At 33.5% G+C, this 21577-nt stretch overlaps 1 protein-coding gene across 2 annotated transcripts in view; it reads right to left on the bottom strand.

Annotated features, from left to right (window-relative positions):
• Positions 1-21577, bottom strand: part of LOC129989034 (endothelin-converting enzyme homolog) — a 77739-nt gene that overhangs the window by 10478 nt on the left and 45684 nt on the right. For both annotated transcript variants that reach the window (XM_056097344.1, XM_056097345.1), the window contains 7 exons: positions 20159-20245; positions 17353-17486; positions 14863-15076; positions 10716-10814; positions 8974-9051; positions 8694-8794; positions 7477-7541 (listed from right to left, as the gene is read on the bottom strand). In XM_056097344.1, the coding sequence (XP_055953319.1) occupies positions 7477-7541; positions 8694-8794; positions 8974-9051; positions 10716-10814; positions 14863-15076; positions 17353-17486; positions 20159-20245 (778 nt within the window). The remainder of the gene's footprint in view (positions 1-7476; positions 7542-8693; positions 8795-8973; positions 9052-10715; positions 10815-14862; positions 15077-17352; positions 17487-20158; positions 20246-21577) is intronic.

The following is a 21577-nucleotide window of genomic DNA, read 5'->3' on the forward strand; positions in this document are numbered from 1 at the left end:
TCAGTTAAGTTCAAAGCGTAAGCGTAATTTGAGTTATTGTATTGTTGGGATTATGTTTGACTGCTTGTACCCAGACAGACAGACTTCCTCTGAATGGATTTCGTTCCAAATTTGATGGAAATATACAAATTTGGTGTAAAAGCCACATACCAAATTTCGTCAGTTAAGTTCAAAGCGTAAGCGTAATTTGAGTTATTGTATTGTTGGGATTATGTTTGACTGCTTGTACCCAGACAGACAGACTTCCTCTGAATGGATTTCGTTCCAAATTTGATGGAAATATAGAAATTTGGTGTAAAAGCCACATACCAAATTTCGTCAGTTAAGTTCAAAGCGTAAGCGTAATTTGAGTTATTGTATTGTTGGGATTATGTTTCACTGCTTGTACCCAGACAGACAGACTTCCTCTGAATGGATTTCGTTCCAAATTTGATGGAAATATACAAATTTGGTGTAAAAGCCACATACCAAATTTCGTCAGTTAAGTTCAAAGCGTAAGCGTAATTTGAGTTATTGTATTGTTGGGATTATGTTTGACTGCTTGTACCCAGACAGACAGACTTCCTCTGAATGGATTTCGTTCCAAATTTGATGGAAATATACAAATTTGGTGTAAAAGCCACATACCAAATTTCGTCAGTTAAGTTCAAAGCGTAAGCGTAATTTGAGTTATTGTATTGTTGGGATTATGTTTGACTGCTTGTACCCAGACAGACAGACTTCCTCTGAATGGATTTCGTTCCAAATTTGATGGAAATATACAAATTTGGTGTAAAAGCCACATACCAAATTTCGTCAGTTAAGTTCAAAGCGTAAGCGTAATTTGAGTTATTGTATTGTTGGGATTATGTTTGACTGCTTGTACCCAGACAGACAGACTTCCTCTGAATGGATTTCGTTCCAAATTTGATGGAAATATACAAATTTGGTGTAAAAGCCACATACCAAATTTCGTCAGTTAAGTTCAAAGCGTAAGCGTAATTTGAGTTATTGTATTGTTGGGATTATGTTTGACTGCTTGTACCCAGACAGACAGACTTCCTCTGAATGGATTTCGTTCCAAATTTGATGGAAATATACAAATTTGGTGTAAAAGCCACATACCAAATTTCGTCAGTTAAGTTCAAAGCGTAAGCGTAATTTGAGTTATTGTATTGTTGGGATTATGTTTGACTGCTTGTACCCAGACAGACAGACTTCCTCTGAATGGATTTCGTTCCAAATTTGATGGAAATATACAAATTTGGTGTAAAAGCCACATACCAAATTTCGTCAGTTAAGTTCAAAGCGTAAGCGTAATTTGAGTTATTGTATTGTTGGGATTATGTTTGACTGCTTGTACCCAGACAGACAGACTTCCTCTGAATGGATTTCGTTCCAAATTTGATGGAAATATACAAATTTGGTGTAAAAGCCACATACCAAATTTCGTCAGTTAAGTTCAAAGCGTAAGCGTAATTTGAGTTATTGTATTGTTGGGATTATGTTTGACTGCTTGTACCCAGACAGACAGACTTCCTCTGAATGGATTTCGTTCCAAATTTGATGGAAATATACAAATTTGGTGTAAAAGCCACATACCAAATTTCGTCAGTTAAGTTCAAAGCGTAAGCGTAATTTGAGTTATTGTATTGTTGGGATTATGTTTGACTGCTTGTACCCAGACAGACAGACTTCCTCTGAATGGATTTCGTTCCAAATTTGATGGAAATATACAAATTTGGTGTAAAAGCCACATACCAAATTTCGTCAGTTAAGTTCAAAGCGTAAGCGTAATTTGAGTTATTGTATTGTTGGGATTATGTTTGACTGCTTGTACCCAGACAGACAGACTTCCTCTGAATGGATTTCGTTCCAAATTTGATGGAAATATACAAATTTGGTGTAAAAGCCACATACCAAATTTCGTCAGTTAAGTTCAAAGCGTAAGCGTAATTTGAGTTATTGTATTGTTGGGATTATGTTTGACTGCTTGTACCCAGACAGACAGACTTCCTCTGAATGGATTTCGTTCCAAATTTGATGGAAATATACAAATTTGGTGTAAAAGCCACATACCAAATTTCGTCAGTTAAGTTCAAAGCGTAAGCGTAATTTGAGTTATTGTATTGTTGGGATTATGTTTGACTGCTTGTACCCAGACAGACAGACTTCCTCTGAATGGATTTCGTTCCAAATTTGATGGAAATATACAAATTTGGTGTAAAAGCCACATACCAAATTTCGTCAGTTAAGTTCAAAGCGTAAGCGTAATTTGAGTTATTGTATTGTTGGGATTATGTTTGACTGCTTGTACCCAGACAGACAGACTTCCTCTGAATGGATTTCGTTCCAAATTTGATGGAAATATACAAATTTGGTGTAAAAGCCACATACCAAATTTCGTCAGTTAAGTTCAAAGCGTAAGCGTAATTTGAGTTATTGTATTGTTGGGATTATGTTTGACTGCTTGTACCCAGACAGACAGACTTCCTCTGAATGGATTTCGTTCCAAATTTGATGGAAATATACAAATTTGGTGTAAAAGCCACATACCAAATTTCGTCAGTTAAGTTCAAAGCGTAAGCGTAATTTGAGTTATTGTATTGTTGGGATTATGTTTGACTGCTTGTACCCAGACAGACAGACTTCCTCTGAATGGATTTCGTTCCAAATTTGATGGAAATATACAAATTTGGTGTAAAAGCCACATACCAAATTTCGTCAGTTAAGTTCAAAGCGTAAGCGTAATTTGAGTTATTGTATTGTTGGGATTATGTTTGACTGCTTGTACCCAGACAGACAGACTTCCTCTGAATGGATTTCGTTCCAAATTTGATGGAAATATACAAATTTGGTGTAAAAGCCACATACCAAATTTCGTCAGTTAAGTTCAAAGCGTAAGCGTAATTTGAGTTATTGTATTGTTGGGATTATGTTTGACTGCTTGTACCCAGACAGACAGACTTCCTCTGAATGGATTTCGTTCCAAATTTGATGGAAATATACAAATTTGGTGTAAAAGCCACATACCAAATTTCGTCAGTTAAGTTCAAAGCGTAAGCGTAATTTGAGTTATTGTATTGTTGGGATTATGTTTGACTGCTTGTACCCAGACAGACAGACTTCCTCTGAATGGATTTCGTTCCAAATTTGATGGAAATATACAAATTTGGTGTAAAAGCCACATACCAAATTTCGTCAGTTAAGTTCAAAGCGTAAGCGTAATTTGAGTTATTGTATTGTTGGGATTATGTTTGACTGCTTGTACCCAGACAGACAGACTTCCTCTGAATGGATTTCGTTCCAAATTTGATGGAAATATACAAATTTGGTGTAAAAGCCACATACCAAATTTCGTCAGTTAAGTTCAAAGCGTAAGCGTAATTTGAGTTATTGTATTGTTGGGATTATGTTTGACTGCTTGTACCCAGACAGACAGACTTCCTCTGAATGGATTTCGTTCCAAATTTGATGGAAATATACAAATTTGGTGTAAAAGCCACATACCAAATTTCGTCAGTTAAGTTCAAAGCGTAAGCGTAATTTGAGTTATTGTATTGTTGGGATTATGTTTGACTGCTTGTACCCAGACAGACAGACTTCCTCTGAATGGATTTCGTTCCAAATTTGATGGAAATATACAAATTTGGTGTAAAAGCCACATACCAAATTTCGTCAGTTAAGTTCAAAGCGTAAGCGTAATTTGAGTTATTGTATTGTTGGGATTATGTTTGACTGCTTGTACCCAGACAGACAGACTTCCTCTGAATGGATTTCGTTCCAAATTTGATGGAAATATACAAATTTGGTGTAAAAGCCACATACCAAATTTCGTCAGTTAAGTTCAAAGCGTAAGCGTAATTTGAGTTATTGTATTGTTGGGATTATGTTTGACTGCTTGTACCCAGACAGACAGACTTCCTCTGAATGGATTTCGTTCCAAATTTGATGGAAATATACAAATTTGGTGTAAAAGCCACATACCAAATTTCGTCAGTTAAGTTCAAAGCGTAAGCGTAATTTGAGTTATTGTATTGTTGGGATTATGTTTGACTGCTTGTACCCAGACAGACAGACTTCCTCTGAATGGATTTCGTTCCAAATTTGATGGAAATATACAAATTTGGTGTAAAAGCCACATACCAAATTTCGTCAGTTAAGTTCAAAGCGTAAGCGTAATTTGAGTTATTGTATTGTTGGGATTATGTTTGACTGCTTGTACCCAGACAGACAGACTTCCTCTGAATGGATTTCGTTCCAAATTTGATGGAAATATACAAATTTGGTGTAAAAGCCACATACCAAATTTCGTCAGTTAAGTTCAAAGCGTAAGCGTAATTTGAGTTATTGTATTGTTGGGATTATGTTTGACTGCTTGTACCCAGACAGACAGACTTCCTCTGAATGGATTTCGTTCCAAATTTGATGGAAATATACAAATTTGGTGTAAAAGCCACATACCAAATTTCGTCAGTTAAGTTCAAAGCGTAAGCGTAATTTGAGTTATTGTATTGTTGGGATTATGTTTGACTGCTTGTACCCAGACAGACAGACTTCCTCTGAATGGATTTCGTTCCAAATTTGATGGAAATATACAAATTTGGTGTAAAAGCCACATACCAAATTTCGTCAGTTAAGTTCAAAGCGTAAGCGTAATTTGAGTTATTGTATTGTTGGGATTATGTTTGACTGCTTGTACCCAGACAGACAGACTTCCTCTGAATGGATTTCGTTCCAAATTTGATGGAAATATACAAATTTGGTGTAAAAGCCACATACCAAATTTCGTCAGTTAAGTTCAAAGCGTAAGCGTAATTTGAGTTATTGTATTGTTGGGATTATGTTTGACTGCTTGTACCCAGACAGACAGACTTCCTCTGAATGGATTTCGTTCCAAATTTGATGGAAATATACAAATTTGGTGTAAAAGCCACATACCAAATTTCGTCAGTTAAGTTCAAAGCGTAAGCGTAATTTGAGTTATTGTATTGTTGGGATTATGTTTGACTGCTTGTACCCAGACAGACAGACTTCCTCTGAATGGATTTCGTTCCAAATTTGATGGAAATATACAAATTTGGTGTAAAAGCCACATACCAAATTTCGTCAGTTAAGTTCAAAGCGTAAGCGTAATTTGAGTTATTGTATTGTTGGGATTATGTTTGACTGCTTGTACCCAGACAGACAGACTTCCTCTGAATGGATTTCGTTCCAAATTTGATGGAAATATACAAATTTGGTGTAAAAGCCACATACCAAATTTCGTCAGTTAAGTTCAAAGCGTAAGCGTAATTTGAGTTATTGTATTGTTGGGATTATGTTTGACTGCTTGTACCCAGACAGACAGACTTCCTCTGAATGGATTTCGTTCCAAATTTGATGGAAATATACAAATTTGGTGTAAAAGCCACATACCAAATTTCGTCAGTTAAGTTCAAAGCGTAAGCGTAATTTGAGTTATTGTATTGTTGGGATTATGTTTGACTGCTTGTACCCAGACAGACAGACTTCCTCTGAATGGATTTCGTTCCAAATTTGATGGAAATATACAAATTTGGTGTAAAAGCCACATACCAAATTTCGTCAGTTAAGTTCAAAGCGTAAGCGTAATTTGAGTTATTGTATTGTTGGGATTATGTTTGACTGCTTGTACCCAGACAGACAGACTTCCTCTGAATGGATTTCGTTCCAAATTTGATGGAAATATACAAATTTGGTGTAAAAGCCACATACCAAATTTCGTCAGTTAAGTTCAAAGCGTAAGCGTAATTTGAGTTATTGTATTGTTGGGATTATGTTTGACTGCTTGTACCCAGACAGACAGACTTCCTCTGAATGGATTTCGTTCCAAATTTGATGGAAATATACAAATTTGGTGTAAAAGCCACATACCAAATTTCGTCAGTTAAGTTCAAAGCGTAAGCGTAATTTGAGTTATTGTATTGTTGGGATTATGTTTGACTGCTTGTACCCAGACAGACAGACTTCCTCTGAATGGATTTCGTTCCAAATTTGATGGAAATATACAAATTTGGTGTAAAAGCCACATACCAAATTTCGTCAGTTAAGTTCAAAGCGTAAGCGTAATTTGAGTTATTGTATTGTTGGGATTATGTTTGACTGCTTGTACCCAGACAGACAGACTTCCTCTGAATGGATTTCGTTCCAAATTTGATGGAAATATACAAATTTGGTGTAAAAGCCACATACCAAATTTCGTCAGTTAAGTTCAAAGCGTAAGCGTAATTTGAGTTATTGTATTGTTGGGATTATGTTTGACTGCTTGTACCCAGACAGACAGACTTCCTCTGAATGGATTTCGTTCCAAATTTGATGGAAATATACAAATTTGGTGTAAAAGCCACATACCAAATTTCGTCAGTTAAGTTCAAAGCGTAAGCGTAATTTGAGTTATTGTATTGTTGGGATTATGTTTGACTGCTTGTACCCAGACAGACAGACTTCCTCTGAATGGATTTCGTTCCAAATTTGATGGAAATATACAAATTTGGTGTAAAAGCCACATACCAAATTTCGTCAGTTAAGTTCAAAGCGTAAGCGTAATTTGAGTTATTGTATTGTTGGGATTATGTTTGACTGCTTGTACCCAGACAGACAGACTTCCTCTGAATGGATTTCGTTCCAAATTTGATGGAAATATACAAATTTGGTGTAAAAGCCACATACCAAATTTCGTCAGTTAAGTTCAAAGCGTAAGCGTAATTTGAGTTATTGTATTGTTGGGATTATGTTTGACTGCTTGTACCCAGACAGACAGACTTCCTCTGAATGGATTTCGTTCCAAATTTGATGGAAATATACAAATTTGGTGTAAAAGCCACATACCAAATTTCGTCAGTTAAGTTCAAAGCGTAAGCGTAATTTGAGTTATTGTATTGTTGGGATTATGTTTGACTGCTTGTACCCAGACAGACAGACTTCCTCTGAATGGATTTCGTTCCAAATTTGATGGAAATATACAAATTTGGTGTAAAAGCCACATACCAAATTTCGTCAGTTAAGTTCAAAGCGTAAGCGTAATTTGAGTTATTGTATTGTTGGGATTATGTTTGACTGCTTGTACCCAGACAGACAGACTTCCTCTGAATGGATTTCGTTCCAAATTTGATGGAAATATACAAATTTGGTGTAAAAGCCACATACCAAATTTCGTCAGTTAAGTTCAAAGCGTAATTTGAGTTATTGTATTCACAGTCAAACATAATCCCAACAATGCGGTTTCCGGACACAGGGAGACATCAAAGGTGGGGATTCATAAACGGATTCGAAAGTAATAAAGATTATGGAAACACATATTGAGCACTGCGAAAGCTTTAGATTGATCTGTTGCATATTTAAACTGCCGCAGTTCATGTGTTATGACGTCATCCACGACACTAGGAAGATATTCTTTTTTCGTGTTAATCAAATCCTGTTTGATAATTTATTATTTTACTGAATTCATAAGCAAAGTAAATTCCAAGTTTTACTTACTGATAGAGTTTCTGTTAGGTAGGTAAAATGCATTGGCCGTGAGAACACTAGTCACGTCTGACCATCTGCATTAAAAGAAACAATTTCATGAGCATACATCTATCCAATTGCTGCATGTAATAAACATATGTTAATATTAAGTCACGGGTTTGCGTATACATAAGACAAGTCTCCGTCTTTTTGATTTTTTTGCTTCCCATATAATGTTATTAAATATTAGCCACCTTTGGCGACTGGTTGGTTCCCCGAGAATATTAGTTTTGTTTAATTTTGATTTAGTTTAGTTTATTCATATTAAAGTCCAGTTTCTAAAACAACACTAGGGCTAATTTGGGATGAACCTCGTGATTTAGAACAGCAGGCAGATAATAAGGATGACACCCGAGTTGGCATCTCTTTCTCCAAACTTCCGTCACCACACGTGTTTAGATTTGGATAAATCTCTAATGCTTAGCTTGATAATTTAAACATTTGATAACCAATAAAGTCGCAATATTTTAATAGCCTGGCACATATTTCGTTGACTGCGTACATGGAACATCCTAATGGTACCAAATCTCATGGCAGTATTAAAAACGCCACTGTTCAAACCTTCTAACAGCTAACTTCCCTCCTCCTCCGTGACTTCACTTTCGTATCCCTCACATAAACTGGGCAGGTAATGGCATTTTTTCTCAGATTTCTCCCATGTAAAAATAAAAAATCATGCGATTAAATATTAGATGAAACAATGAAAAATACTTCAATTTTATTACAACAATAAAATGTATTATTTAAAATAATGCAAAAATATTTTTTTAAAAAATTGCCAGACTTTAAGAAAAAATGTCCAACTAAATTGGTACAATTGAAAGGATATTTTTTATATAAATTTTAAACCGATATAAAATGTAAAATTTAAACAAGTATAAAACTAAAATTTCGCATAATTTCTAATAAAATAAAATTCTAATTCAAATCTTTAAATTTTGTTGCAAGGACCACATTACCACTCTCCAAAGTGCCAGACTTGGTGGCCGACAGAGGCTGCACATACACACACAAGCTTTTATCGTTAATAGAATTTTCGAACATTACAATGCTTTTAGCTCTTTCTCCCATATTCATACAAAATCGATTAAAATGAATGCGAGCCCGGCTGTAGGAACGTTCATCTGGCTTGATATCGTTGCTTTGAAACAATATTTATGATAACTGATGTTAAATTTTATACTTACTTCAACCTGAAACGCCTGCCTTCCAGTCCTTTCATCCCCTCTTTCGTTTTGAAAGCAAGAGCTGCTTTCACGTTACTGAAGTGGTCGTCACCTATCTCGATCTGTATAAACGAAATATAAATGTTGGTTGCAAAAAGAATAGAGGGGAAGGGGAAGGAAATTAAAGGTATAAGTAATTTGAAAAGAATATTGACCATTACAATAAATTCAAATGAACGTTAAAAATTATTGAAAACTGTTTTTTTTTTAGCTTATATTCTTAAAAGAAGGCTCATGTTACCGCACTGTAGTAATCATTCAATTTTTCTTCATCTTTGATTTCTTCTCTATATGCTATGGTGGAGCGAACTTTTTTAACCTGTAAAAAAATGTAAATCAACAAAAATGAAGACTACATCCTATTAGCACAAGATATTGTAAGAATATTTCCACGATGTTGCTCTAAATTCTGAATTCTGATCAGTATCGGGAAAATAACGTAACAATATTGTTGAGCATTTTGTGCCAATAGGAGATAACAGTAGAGATTTTCAAGACCAGATCTTATATATGGGGGCCGGTATTTTTTTATCAATTTTCCATGGATCATAAAAAAAAGATAAAATTAATTTATTGCCAAATGTTATACGTAAGCATGGTTACTTTTACATAATAACTGTCAAGATTTAGGCATTTTCATATTAGTGGACCAGGTTTCGATCTACTCTTCGATGAACCTAAGTAATCTAAGTAGGGCTTTAAAATTCTTTTCAAGCTTCTCATTAGCCATGAAGTTTTGGCCTTCTGAAAATAATGAAAATAAATCGGCTCTAAGATTCACTGCCAATGAAAAGCAGCAAGAACGCAAGTCTGTCCCAACAGAAGATCTTATTCAAGGAGTTGACCAATTCATTTGAAAGAAACGAAATATGATGGAATCCCAGACAACGAGCTGGCCAACCAGCATGCTAAAATTTTGATTTTGTAGGGTTAATGTTTAAGAGATTCCCGCGCAATATTCTTTCCTTTAAAGAAAACTTAAAGAACTTTCATACTAAGGCCCTATCCACATCATTGGCGGCAAGGTTGTTTGAAGAGGAGATCGGAAACTTAGTTCATTAAGTTGGCAAACGCTTTGATCTTCAAAGAAGTTGTGCCCAAAAGTAACCATATTTGTACATTACTTTTGATAATAAATTAGTTTTGTTTTCCATTCTTATATCTTTTTATGATCCATAGCAACTTAAAAGAACATACTGGCCTCCTACCTAAAACCTTGCTTTATATTGTTAAAATATGCGAAAAGATTTCATATTCAAGAGAAATAGCATATATTTAGACTTGTATGCAGCCGATTGTCCAGCCACCTTTGAAGCAATATCGGCAGGAATTGTTGTAGCCGATTGCTGTCTTTTTCATAATTTATCCATATCATTTATCAGTTCTCTTCGAGGCGGTGGATCAACCTATTGTGTGGCTGTTGACCGTTTGATTATTTTTGTGTTAATGGCGCAAGAGCCAGATTTGACCAAGCTGCGCCAAATATATGTAATTGAACAACTACAGATGGTATCTAAAATGTTGGTATTATTCTATGGTATTAAGTAAAAAAAAATCTATGAAAGCATTTAAGTAAATCCACTGTGTTCTATAAACTGAGAAACGATATCATCTAAAATATTGTGTATTGTGTTGTGACTTATGGCACTTTATAAGCCCACTGACAGTTATCTGTCAGAGATTTAAGCCGAGTGAGAGTCTCGTTTTTTCAGTAGCGCCAACTAAGGCCAAGAGTCCCTTTTTACAGGGAGGCACATTCACACACCTCACAGACAGAACATAGAAGAACAACCATGCTCGAACCGGGACTCGAACCCGGTACGCCCAAGTCACAGGGATGACGCGCTACCCTATGCCAGGACGCCGGCTCTAGAATATTAAAAATCTTAGAAAAGAAAACAAAGGAAAAATAATGTATAATTTCTCAATTCGTAGCTAACAGCACTTTTGATTAATTCGATTATCAGAAGGAATTTTACAAACCTTAACTAAAGCCTTTTGTCTTGTTTCTTCATCCAACCATTTAGCTTCTTTGATTTCGTCCAATAAAGATACTTGTATACCTTGAAACATCATTTCTAGCTAATAAAATATATTCCTTAGAATTCACATTTTGTTTCCAGTATATTTATTTTTATATCTATAATAGGAAAGCAGATAAAAGTTTAGAGAAAAAATTTCAGTTATGTTAACTAAGAATCTTCTGGTGATCAAATTATTGCATATATTTTTCGGATATTTTAATTGGAAATCAATGCATTAATACGCTTTTATAGAATACACTAGAATATCAAAACATTATAATCCTTCCTATTCTCGAGTTTTGGAAAGAATATGGAGACATGTTCCGTGCATTTGTTATGAAGACCGAGAATTCCAGAAATATCAGAAGATGCATATATAAATTCAATCTATGCCCACAAGTATTGTAAGAATCTGTGGTGAATTTCATATAAGCCAGTAACAGCGCTTCTACCCGAACAGCTGTTTTGGTAAAATCGGATCGTTACTGGACTGCTAACCAAAAGGTCCCAGGTTTTGTGGCACCATCTACCCGCAACTAAAGTCGCCAGACTCACTTGGCGAGGCAAAGTCGTCAGACTCACGTGACGCAGCAACTCAAAGTCGCCAGACACACTTGGCGCATCAGCACCCTCAAACGCTCGCCATAACGCTTGGCGCTATTCAAACTGGGTACCGGCCCATTAAGACAACAGCTACTCCTAATAATACATCGGCACTCAACAGCCATATCGTTCGTCTTCCCTTCGATTCACTGGAGGGAGAGTACTGTGGTGAATTGCATATAAGCCAGTAACAGCGCTTCTACCCGAACAGCTGTTTTGGTAAAATCAGATCGTTACTGGACTGCTAACCAAAAGGTCCCAGGTTCTATCCTCACGCGTCTCATACCGCTAAAAATCCAAGGAACTAAATGTGGATCAACAAGACTTAAAGTTGGTAGTCAGAATGTATTGGTTCTTCAATGTAAATTCACAATTTCAATTCCATCTTGAGGCATAGTTAAGTTATTTGCTTAACATGAAAGGGTAAAAACAAAACAATAATAATTTGCTAATAATAAAGATGTGCATGTACGCACGCGCGTATGTGCGTGTTGGCTCTCTACAGACAGACTGTCTAATGTACAACTATCAAATTTGGAATATTTACAGTTTGGAGAGTGTAGTGCAATTTGGAGTGATTTTTTAAATTTTTAATTAAAAATGAAGCTGAATTACAGTGATTTTCCACGATAACTTTCAAAAATATAACCACACAAAAATTAATTTTACATAGTTTTAAAATATAATAAGTTGTCATTTGAATGAAACCGATTTAATAATCGTGAGTATTTTTACGGAATTTTGGCAGTTTCTTAAAATTATTTTTTGTCCAGTTTCCTACAATAAATTGCTTTGCTTCCCTGAAATTCAAATAGTTTCCATTGTTTCACCAAATATTCATTATCATAAATTTTTTTCATTGTAAAAAGTCCAAGAAGAAAAGTTTACAAGACAAATAAATAAATGAAATTATAATATCTCGGAATTTAAAAAATTGATGAACCGCACAATTACGTTTTTATTAGCCCTGTGATGTAATGGAACTATCTTCATTAGAAAAGTTCATGTACACAAACAGAATTTCAGATAAAATAACATGGCCTTAATATCAGACATTTTTGCGGAATCATGGACATTAAGTTATATCTAAATGATTTATTTGAAAATAGATATGACCTTTTGGTCATGTGAAAATGAATCTTTAGCCAGTTAAATATATTTACAAAAATTAAATGCATAAGGCGTTTTGGCCAGTCTTCGACCCTCGTATAAAGGAGTCACACGAGGGTCCAAACTAGTCAAACTGTCTTCACCCTTTAAAGGGCCATTTTTTTCTAGTCATATTATGTTAAAATATTTGGAGGCTTGAAATTAGAATAAGAAAAGGCATTCATTTAGCTTATTAGATAATTTAATTTAATTAATTAATTTGGTTAATTAATAATTAAGTACAAATCAAGACACATCATTTTGTGTGAGATAAAGAACTGAAGTATCTTAGTTTCTGTTTTACTAAAAAAATTTGTCAGAACTTACGCCAAACTACATAATTTCATACAAAGATTGATATATTGGGTGGGAAGCATACTTCGCACGGCCCTAGAAAGGGTTAAACTATGACACTAAGTTTCTATAAGATAAATTTAGTCTTTACAAATTCTAACCAAGATACCTAAAATTGAATTATATTAATAAAAACAATATCAGCAATACATGGAAACTAATTTGTGGTAGATCATCTAACAACTCATCCTTGGGCAGGCTAAGCGAAATCATCTCAACCTGAGGTTTGAATATTTAGGGAATTCATAGGAATAATATATATTCATTAGGAATGAATATATATTATTTGTTCAATTCATATCTCTTGAATAAATATCATTCAAATAAATTATGTGTTTGTTTAATTGTTCTTTTTAGCACAAAAATTTTACCAAAAGATTAAGAATTATGATACTTACACGATTATCAACAATAACCATATCAACAATATTCCTTATTGCAAATGTTTGGCTTTGAAATAAGAATTAGTCTAAAAATTTGTTTAGATCAAAAATGGCAATTAAAAAAATGCGAATTATAGGAATGGTTTCATTTAAGCGTATTCACATCAACGGAATCAGGATACAAATTTAACCTAATGGTAGTGGTTGTGCCCTCTGTTTCTGTCAAATCTTCCTTTTAAGGCCAAATATTCATAATTATTATAACAACCCAACTGACAAAACAACATTCCAAGCAACTACGTTTACAGCCCATCCATTCAGTAGGAGCACTTCTGGCCACGTCGTCTGCTTCACTACAGATCTCTTTTCAGTGAATGCCTCATACAATACACTGCAAGATCCCTCCATTCGTATTCATTAATAGGATATCGCTCGTTTCAAATGGCATGGTGTGATGGAAACTGAGATTTCTTTAGAGAGTATTAGAGATTTTTTAAAGCTGAGTTTCCACTCCAAATTATGTCAAAACTAGTCATTTTTTTACATTCATTCTCGGTTTAGATCAGGATCTCTTGTGAGCGTCATAAAGCTTGAAAATTAGGAATGATAGACAAAATTTATTTTATGTAGTAAGTCATAAATTAACGAGTTATGACAGGCATCGCTGTTGCGCAAGAGATTTAATGCAGTTAAACCATTAAATCACCATGAAACTACGCAGATCCTGATGCGTCAGTATTAAAACATGTTATACAGTGTCTTAATTCGATTTAAATACTTACTTCTTATCTAATAAATATTATATGCATAAGCTTGGAATGTAAGTTACATGAAGGAACTGTGGCGGATTGGAATGAGTGAGGATAGAACCTGGGACCTTGTGGTTCGCAGTCCAGTAACATGACCATAATACAGAAGCAATAGCTCGTGTAGCGTAGCTGTTAACTGGCTTATAAACTTTCACAACAGAACAAACAAGGTGATTGAACAAAGAGGTGGAACATGATCCGCCATAATAATCCAATTATTAAAAGAAAGACATTTACCCAAATCTATCGATTTTGAAATTTTGCCATTTGTTACTTTAAAACAAAAAGAAAGAATAAATGAAATTAAGGCGAATGTCATTATCATAGTAGTTCAAGTTATTGTTTTTTTTTTCTTTACCTGTATAATACAAGTCATAACAAATTTTATAAAAGACCGATTTCAGTTTTGTGCTTCATATATTTTACGATATAACAAATTTCATAAAAGACCGATTTTATCATTATGCTTTATATATTTTATGATATAATAAATTTTTATAAAAGATCAATTTCAGTATTGCGTTTTATATGTTTTCTTAGTAATTAAATTAAAAACCGGAAAATTAAAAACTGTTCAAATGGCAAAATATTAGCTCTAGTAGAGTCATAAGAATCGATATTGCAGCTTAAGTAATCATTTAGCAAAAGAATTTTGAGGGATTATTAAATCTTAGTCTTTTATAATGATTATCTTTTTTTTTTTTTTTTTTTTTTTACCAAGGCACATAAACAGTGCTATGAAGAAGAAATTTTATTTATCTGAAATAATATATAGAATTAGATTAATGTAATGATTGCTAGAACTTACATTATACTTTGACTTTTCATCCAAGTAACTCTCTGCGTATGTGGCAGTCAGAGACATGTGGAAAAAGTCCATGGTAGCTCCAACACACACTTGCCACAAATCACGGCGGCTTGATCTATGCAGCTTATCCTCGACCAAGTAGAACAAATCTCGTTCAAGATGTTCTGCAGCAAACACAGCGGCACGGTAAAACATATAATTGGCAAGATTTTTTCTAATGAGTGGAGAAAAAATAATAATTAAGAAATAATACCATGAGATAAACGGAAGGGAAAAAAGTTATTTCTGAAACTTTCCGCTCTAGATTTATAATAACCAACATTTTCAGAATCAATTACTGAAAATCAAAAACTTGGACAGAAAAGGTCATGCCACTGATAGCCAGAGTAACCGAGAAGTTTTGGTATATCAATACTATATGATAAATTGAACCAGATAAGGCTTGATAATGATTGAACGAGAACATTTCAATTTATAGTCATGCCCTGCAATTATCTGATTCAAGTCCCTTGTATTAATTTGTAGGATTGAGAGCAGAGCATTACATCTGTTATTTAACAATAATTTCTAAGATGCGTAGAGTGAAATTAAGTATTGCTTGGATATATCATGCATAACGAAAGAATCAAACACTGAAATTTATAAACGTTTTAGTTTTATTTCCATACCTTCTAGTTTTTGTTGTACATCATTTTTAATCAGTCCAAGAATTTTGGGCACTTTTACCCTAAGAACTTCCCAAGAAAAGTATTGATGAACTATCCAGAAAATTCATTGTGATTTGGGTTCTTAGCATCAAAATCATATATTATAATATAATATATTGTTACGAATCTGTGATGCGGCTTCCCAGCATAGTTGGTTCCATAGGAGGTCCCAGAGCTTGGTGACAAACTTGGCGATGAATTTGGCGACTTTGGCGCCAAAATAGATTATACCCGAAACATCGAGAATTTTCCCGATCCGTCCAGTAGGAACCGAGTTACGCCTCGAACGTTCCTGCTTGGTTGAGAGGCTTCTAGCCCCTCCTCCTGAGACCTATAAAAGGAGCAGCCTGCAGCTGCCGCGGTGGTCATGAATTGAGTCGTAGTCGGAAGCGACAGAGAAGAGAGTCGTGGACTAGTGGAGTCGAAGAGTAGTCGGGATCGACGGTCATTTTCTACTGCCGCTTGGTGATTGAGCGTTCTCCACACCATATAACTCCCACTATCCAAACGAACCCCGGGAAAAATTCGCAACAATATTAATCATCCCAGAAGCAATTAGGCAATCAATAATTGTTTTAGACAATTCAATAAGTGGCGCGCCTAATAATGAAAACTGGGATAAGGTTCCTTTTGTATCCTTTTTTTACATATTTTTAGGTGGCATTTTTTATGGTTTATATGGAAAAATATGTTATTTTAAATAAATGTGATTATTGAAATAAAAAAAATAAAAGTCATTTCATTACAACATAATTTCATATTACACGTATTTGACGAGTGTACTCGTCATCGCCAAATTTTTCCGACACAATTTAGATACGCATTTTCCGAAGAGGTCGGAATAGTTAACTGATTAAACCGGAAAACGCGATTTCGTCCTTTGATAGCTGAAACAAGATGTTTTGTGAGTATGCAAATATCAACAGTAAAAAGATAGTGCCTAAAAACGTAGCAGCAGAATATAAAAATAATATACAAATGACAATTCTCAATGACGTACAATGACGTTCTCTTTGGGAGATTATGAAACTATTTCTTTGTCTAGCCAATAAAAATACCGCTTTTTACACTTTTTTTTTTTTTTTTGCTTGTTTAGATGCCTTTTTTTTTCAAATGTATTATATGTATTATTATTATTCCTTCAGCTGTATTATTCAATACAGTTCCTCAATTGCAATTTCCCATTTCAGTTTAGTTCTTTCAATTGCAAATGTTTAAGAGTTCATTACCTTTTTATTATTTTGAAGATCTATATAATATCAAGAAAAAAAAATATAGAATTAAAACCTTTATAATTTCGACATTTACTTTTATTTTTTTGCTCATTTAGATGTTTTTTAACTATATTATATGTGTAATTATTATTTCTTCAACTGTACTAGTAAAAGCAATTTAATGTCTCAAACTGTGTATGTTTACGAGCTCGTTACTTTTTTTTATAATTTCGAAGAGCCATGAATATCATGAATAAAAAAAAATATGTAGACATTTTTCAAGTTCATTAATTTTCATATTTATTCCTTCTTTAAGAAAAATGTTTGTTTCTTATGTTCAAATTTGTTTACCCCCCTTTTCTATTCAAAATAAGCTTAACTAAGTCAATAAACTATTAATTAACTTAAACTCTTCTGGTTACCCTCCCCAAAATAAAAATATAGTTACATAACCTAAATCCTTTGCCAAGACATTAATAATTTATGTAATTTAACATCAATATAATGTTACATTAATTAAACTCTTCTTATACAAACTCCATAATGAATAAAAGATATATTTCTCTTACCCTTTGGAAGTATCGTTTTTAAGAATATCGTTTAAAGTCTTCAAAGCCACGGGAACTGTGACCATAAATCTTTGATCATCTTGGAGCTTCGTTTTAGGAGGTAAAAACTTTGGCAACAGATATCGCCATGCAATCTGAATGAAAACAAATAAATCAAAAAATATAAAAAATGATATTTCTTTAGATAATAGGATGATTTGATTTCCAATTTTAAAAAGAAAAAAAATATATTCTAATTTATAAAATGTTTAATAGCTTTAGGGCAAAATCCTTTATGCAACTTCGAAATTTCAACATAATTATAAAAATAAGAAACGATAAAACAAAGGCAAATCCCTCGCCTCCTGGTTTGAATCCTTAAAAAGCTATTTTTAAAGCGAGATGTTCAAGACCATTCCACACTATTCCAATGACTGATAATACTTCAACAATGATAGTCAATGAGAAAATCAGAATTGGAATTAAGTCGATTCAAAGATTTTACTTCGCTAGTTTTCAAATAAATAAATTTAGAGGAAATACAAATGTGAGTGATAAAATATTACGATAATATTATCACGTAGAAACGACATTGTAATAAGATGCAATTTTATAAACAGATTTATTTTGCCGCAGTACTTTACACGCACAGCACTACAACTGAAGACTTATTCTGCTGTAGTCTTTTTATATACTTAAAGGAATGTTCTAGAACGTTCAATCAAAGAGAATATTTACATATTTTTAATAATAATTTTGATTATTATTGGCATAAATAATAATCTGCGCATAAATTAAAGGAAATAAATGTAAACATAATTATTCTTGGATTTGAACCCGAGGTTAGGTTAGGTTAGTTATATTAACGTTCCATTTTTAAAACAACTCTAAGGTTATTTTCGGACGGGCCTCGTAATTTTGAACCGCGGTCTGATGACAGAACCGCGGACATTTGGCCCCGACGGATTTAACATGCACCAGACCCACTTACACAACGGTTCTTTGGTGAAATCGGGTCTCAAACCTGGAACCCTCCGGTTCCGAAGCCGAGACTTTACCACCAGGCCACTGCTGGCCCGGATTTGAACCCGAGTATATGGCATGGTAGAACAGTGCTCTAATGTTAGATTACCGAGTTCCAAGTTAATATGCGACAATATCAATACTTAATCAAGTATAATTAGGTTCCTATCTGATTTATCATGTTCACTTGGTTATCAGAATATTTATAATCGTCGAAAACATGTTTCAGTATTACTAAAGAAAAACATGGATGCCAGCTGGAACGATATAATAGGCACAGACATATTTTCACAAAGCTAATAAAGTTTTTTAAAAATGAATCTAAAATAAATTATTAAAATAAGCAAAAAGATAAAACTGAATTAATCATCTCATTAAAAGAAGGGCCCCAAAATGAGCCAAATATTTAATATTTCAACTGCATCAAGTGGGCCTAAAATTCACATCCATTAGGTTATTTTTCAATTAAGTATTTATAGGTATATACCTGACCTAGCCAGAGGCCATGCGGGAAACTTGATGAGGCCCACTGAAGAGCAACTCCATCTAGCACGAAGAAACAAGCTACACTTGATGACATTGGACCCTTGCAAACAGAAAAGAATAGAAAAATAGCATTTATAAGTATAAAGCGAATTAGTCTAGACTGCAAAAATGTGTGAATCACCCCCTGGATATAAATGACATGGAAAGGACAGTACCAAAGAAGATGGAATGTCACTATGATGCCAAGCTAATGCAGGATGCTCCAACGGAACACAAGTAAAAACACTTAAATACGAAAAATGCCGATGAAGCATGAAAAAAAAGGGGGGGGGGGGGATATTCACATAAATAATTATACAATTACAGAACTAATGGCAATGGATGCTGGTCACTAGTTTAACCCATAATTCAGAAAGTGACGTTAAAATTATAACATTTTTTTTTAAAAAAAATTTCAACAAAATAAAATTGCTCTGCTTTATTCTTTTATAATTCTCAGTGGAAATTTGAAAGAAAACTGTGCGTAATTGAGGTAAAATGAGGAAATTATATTTCTTGGTTCAGAGAAACTGAAATTAAAGAACATCCCAAAAAAATCTCGTTAAGATGTTTTAAAATTCCTGTCAGATACTTTTGAAACATATTTTTTGAAATTTGTTAATCTGATAGTTAATAGAGTTACTCTTCAATTCTAATTCAAATATATTCTTGTGCATGTTGTTTGGAGATCACTTTGTACCTGCCAACCATGTTCAGTAAAGTTCACTTTTTCTTCTGTTTAATTTGCTTTTAGCTGGCAGAAATATTAGCCAAGTAAGTTATTTTCCATATTTTCAAATGGTGTTTATGATGTAATTGTATTTCTATATAAAATTTGAATAAATTAAACTCCAAGGGAGTAGGGTATCTCGACACTCTTCAGAAGTGGGAAGTTCTGGCCTAGTTATCTTTCAATGAGTGTATCGATATGGATGTTAGAATCTTCCAGCAAGCCAAAACTTAGCAAATACCCAACGATGGTGGATTTTTTTCTATACTTTCTTTTTCTATGATTGAAATTATTTATGACTGATCAGTTTTATAGATATCACTGAAATAAACAAACTTGAAAACTATATATGTGTGATCAATAGAATGTTCAGGTAGTTTTTAGAAATTTATCTCCTTTTGAAAACAATAGTCTGGTTAAAATTAAGTCCATAAACAAAGTTAAATATTTTAGAACTTTTAGTAATGATAGTGAACATTTTAATAAAGGAAATTCTAATAATAAAATTGAATCCCCAAATCATCCAGATTTTATAACATTACACTTTACCTTTGGAGCAAATTCTTCAAGCTCCTTCAGCGTCATTATATTATAGTACACTTCGGGTTTCTTACTATGTATCCTTGCAATAGCCGCCTGAAAAAAATAAACTGAATCAAACATAGGTTTTAAAAACATTTTTATTTTATTAAACTCGGTGTAATTAATTTTCGAACAGAAATGAACTGCATTATCACCATAGTCTTCTTCACATAATTGCTTCACATCATGCTTCACATGTGCATTGAGCTCCTTTACATACATTTACAACATCATATCCTGCCCTCAGCAGATTGCAAGTATAGATAATGACAATAAGATATTCAGCATAATCTCCAACTAAGATTTATCCTGATTGACTTGAAAATGTTACCATTTACATGTACGAGTTATTTTTGAAAGGATAGAACCTTAGTATCTGTTTGAAAAGATCGTATTTTAACTGATACTAATTTGTATAAAAGATCTTATATTATTTCTAATGAAAGTAAAAGAGTTTTGTAAAACTTATTCTGAGCTAAGTGCTCAATGCATCCCGAAAGTTATCGTGTTCTAAAACTATTCAAAAGTTCTCCCTACCGTTATCAATTTTTTTAAGCATGTAAATTCTCTACTCTAGTTAAAATCATATTTCTAAATATATAATCGAATCCCTCAAAATTCGAAACCATCAATTCCCATCACCCAGAAGATACTGATGTGAAGGAAGGAAATACCTTTCCAGTTTCTTTTACAATCAATTAATTGATTGATTAGGATTTAACGGGGCAAGGACCAGATTTGGCTGATGCGTTTTTCTAGAAAGAAGGAAAGTACTGTTGTTCCTTTATCTTTTTGGTTAAGTTAAAGAATCGTTTCACCTGAATGGTAGTGGACAAACAAGTGTTGACAAGTTTTATTACTGTTGCCATATCGAGAATCCAATTTACAGAATATCAAGAAAACATATCTTTGGTAAGGAGTTTTCTGAAGAATAGATTTCTTTACATAAAATATAAGCTTGACGACAGCCAATAAAATTACATTTACATGTTAAATATTCCCATTATGAGTGTATCAGGTAATTAACAAAATAAAATTAATCAGAAAAATAATAAATAAAGAACTAATATCAATTAAAAGAAAAAAATTGTTCAATCAATTTATTTAATGTATGTGAAGTTATCCAAGGGCAACTTTAGGAAAGGCTTGCACTTTTGAAAAGAAGTCAGATGTGGAGGAAGGCATTTCCTTCGGTAAATATATTGTGAAATAATGTGGAATTAGATCGGTTAAGATAGAGGACAGAATGAAGAAACAGTGGAACCTCGCTTGACGGGCATAATGTATTCTCCAATATTACTCGAAAAACGAGAAACATTCGTTAAGTGGAATATTTTTTTTTCAAAGAAATCACTGTAAAATAAAATAATTCTTTCTGTTCCGTAA

The sequence above is a fragment of the Argiope bruennichi genome, chromosome 10, assembly GCF_947563725.1.
Source record: "Argiope bruennichi chromosome 10, qqArgBrue1.1, whole genome shotgun sequence".
Lineage (NCBI taxonomy): Eukaryota > Metazoa > Arthropoda > Arachnida > Araneae > Araneidae > Argiope > Argiope bruennichi.